General features: G+C 30.8%; 1 protein-coding gene across 1 annotated transcript; it reads left to right on the plus strand.

Moving 5' to 3' along the window:
* Positions 1-305: 305 nt before the first annotated feature.
* On the plus strand, positions 306-1,890 carry LOC135127004 (odorant receptor Or1-like). Its single transcript, XM_064053289.1, has 6 exons — positions 306-323; positions 371-1,089; positions 1,145-1,244; positions 1,295-1,399; positions 1,449-1,604; positions 1,656-1,890. Exons 1-6 carry the CDS (start codon positions 306-308, stop codon positions 1,716-1,718), a joined length of 1,161 nt encoding a protein of 386 aa, XP_063909359.1. The 3' UTR covers positions 1,719-1,890.
* The last annotated feature ends 442 nt before the right edge of the window (positions 1,891-2,332 follow it).

Below are 2,332 nucleotides of genomic sequence, written 5' to 3' on the forward strand. Positions count from 1 at the left end.
CATTTAATCTTAGCAACGGTAAACTCAAAACAAACAAGACTGTAATTACGTGAAGCTGTAAGTAGGTAGTAATTAATTATAAACAAGAGAAAGAAAATAGTCTATAATTAAAATAAACAGTTTCAAATTTCATTAGATACTCATAATGATATAAATATTGAATTTTTAAGAAAAACCAATTGCAGAGCAATACCTGTTCATATTGTTACATTAATTAATTAGTACTTAATTACATCATAGGATACTCTATAATTACCACCGTCTTTACACAGTCACTAATCACTTTCATTTTTCTTCTGTCAATCATGGAATGTGCATCTAAAGTAAGTTTTTTAACAATTCAACTTCTTAATGCTTCTGTAATTTTTAGGAAGTCCTTATTCGAACATTTCAGACAGAAAAAAGATATCTTCTTTATGGATATTTTTATCCTTCTTCAAGTATAAAAATCTCTTCTATTCTTATTGGCATATTTATGCTTGTCTACTCCTGGACGGAATTTTTTTCGATGGTTGCCGTTTTATTCGTAGAAAAAGATAATTTGACAAAACTTTCCGAAACACTTCTCTTTTGTATGACACAAGCGGCGTTTTTATGCAAACTTACTAACTTTTTAAGCAAAAACAAAAAAATGTTTAAAATTGAAGAAATACTAACAAGTCCGATTCTCACTAACCTAAGTCACTCCGAGATGGTAGTTTTAGACAACTATATAATTGAAGTGACTTATCTCGGACGATTGTTTAGAGTTTTGTGTATTCTTACAGTAGCCTTTTATGGAATGTTCCCGTTTATTGACGAGGATCCTGAACACATGCTACCTTTACCAGGATGGTTTCCTTTTGATATTAAAACGTATCAGTATGAGCTGGTAGCGGCCCAAACTATTGGAATTGGAATAGGAGCTTTTATTAATTCTACTTTAGATATTTTACCTACAATCTTGATTACTTTGGCCTCTGCCCAGTTTGATATTTTAAAAGAAAGGTTACGGACTGTGATGAAAGTCGATGAACGTTGGGAAATAAGTTCAAAAATTGTAAAAAAGAGATTAAATAATTGCATTATGTATCACAATTTTCTTTTACAGTAAGTAATGTTTACATAATATTGTGTGTGTTAATGTTTTCAATATTGGTAACAGATACATGAAAGAAGTAGAAAGTCTCTTCAGTAATGGTATTTTAGTACAGTTTGCCGCAAGTGTTATGGTTATCTGTCTCACTGGATTCCAAATGCTGCTGGTACGTCTTACTTGTCGTTAACTATTTTACTTGGATTAAACTGTTTTTAGATTTCTGTGAAAAGCATGCAGTTTATTTTACTGATGATTTATTTTTCCACCATGACTTGTCAGATTGTGCTGTATTGCTGGTATGGAAATGAGCTGATGTATAAGGTATATAAATTCATATTAAAAGAAGTATTAGTTGGGAATTTTATTTTAGAGTATGGGTTTGTCAGAGGCTTGTTATATGTCTGATTGGAATATGTGTAACTCTGAAATTTGTACAAGTCTCTATATTATTATGGAAAGGGGTAAAAGACCATTGGTTCTGACTGCTGGAAAATTGTTTTCCCTTACTCTTACGACACTTATGACAGTATGTTTCATGATACTTTTATATCTCAAATCGCAGTTTTTAATTTTATAGGTTCTCAAATCGTCTTACTCCTATTTTGCAGTACTTCAACGATTATATAGTAAGAATGACTAAAACCATAACAAAAGCCTCAGGCAAAACGTCATAAATATAGTGAATAACTGTAAAACGCTTCTAGGTTTTTTGATGTATTCTAATGATGTCCTAGCAAAAAGTTGAATTGTTTTATTTAGACTTATCTATATAAAATATTCATTAAGCTAACACATTATTTTCTCTTTTCTGCTTACATATTTAAGTGCATATCCCCTCTTTCTCTGAATATGCAAAACTGTAGAAAAAGCATTTAGTACAGTGGCATTTATTGCTTAATAAAATCCAAACTGTTCGTTACAACTGCAAAGGTTGACGCCACAATTTGAAACACTATAAAAGTAAAAAAATGTGTCCTAAATATTTAATGAATGATAAACTAGATCATTGTGTGCCTCAGTTTAGTAGAGAAATAAACTGTTTAACTGCAGCTGGCTCTTCTTGAAAAATTCGGGGTGTTTTACATAAATTTACAGCATCACGCAATACATTTTTTGTGGATTTTATGCGTTGTTAACCACAGTTTAAATCTGAACAGCAATAGTAATAACTTCCATTGTGTAATGTGATATAACTATTGTTACGATGATCGGTGTTGGAACAAAATGAAGGTGTATTTGAAAAATCTCATAAAT

This window comes from Zophobas morio, unplaced genomic scaffold (genome assembly GCF_036711695.1).
Source record: "Zophobas morio isolate AGI-343-1 ecotype UQ-CSIRO unplaced genomic scaffold, CSIRO_AGI_Zmor_V1 ptg000011l, whole genome shotgun sequence".
NCBI classification, from domain to species: Eukaryota; Metazoa; Arthropoda; class Insecta; order Coleoptera; family Tenebrionidae; genus Zophobas; species Zophobas morio.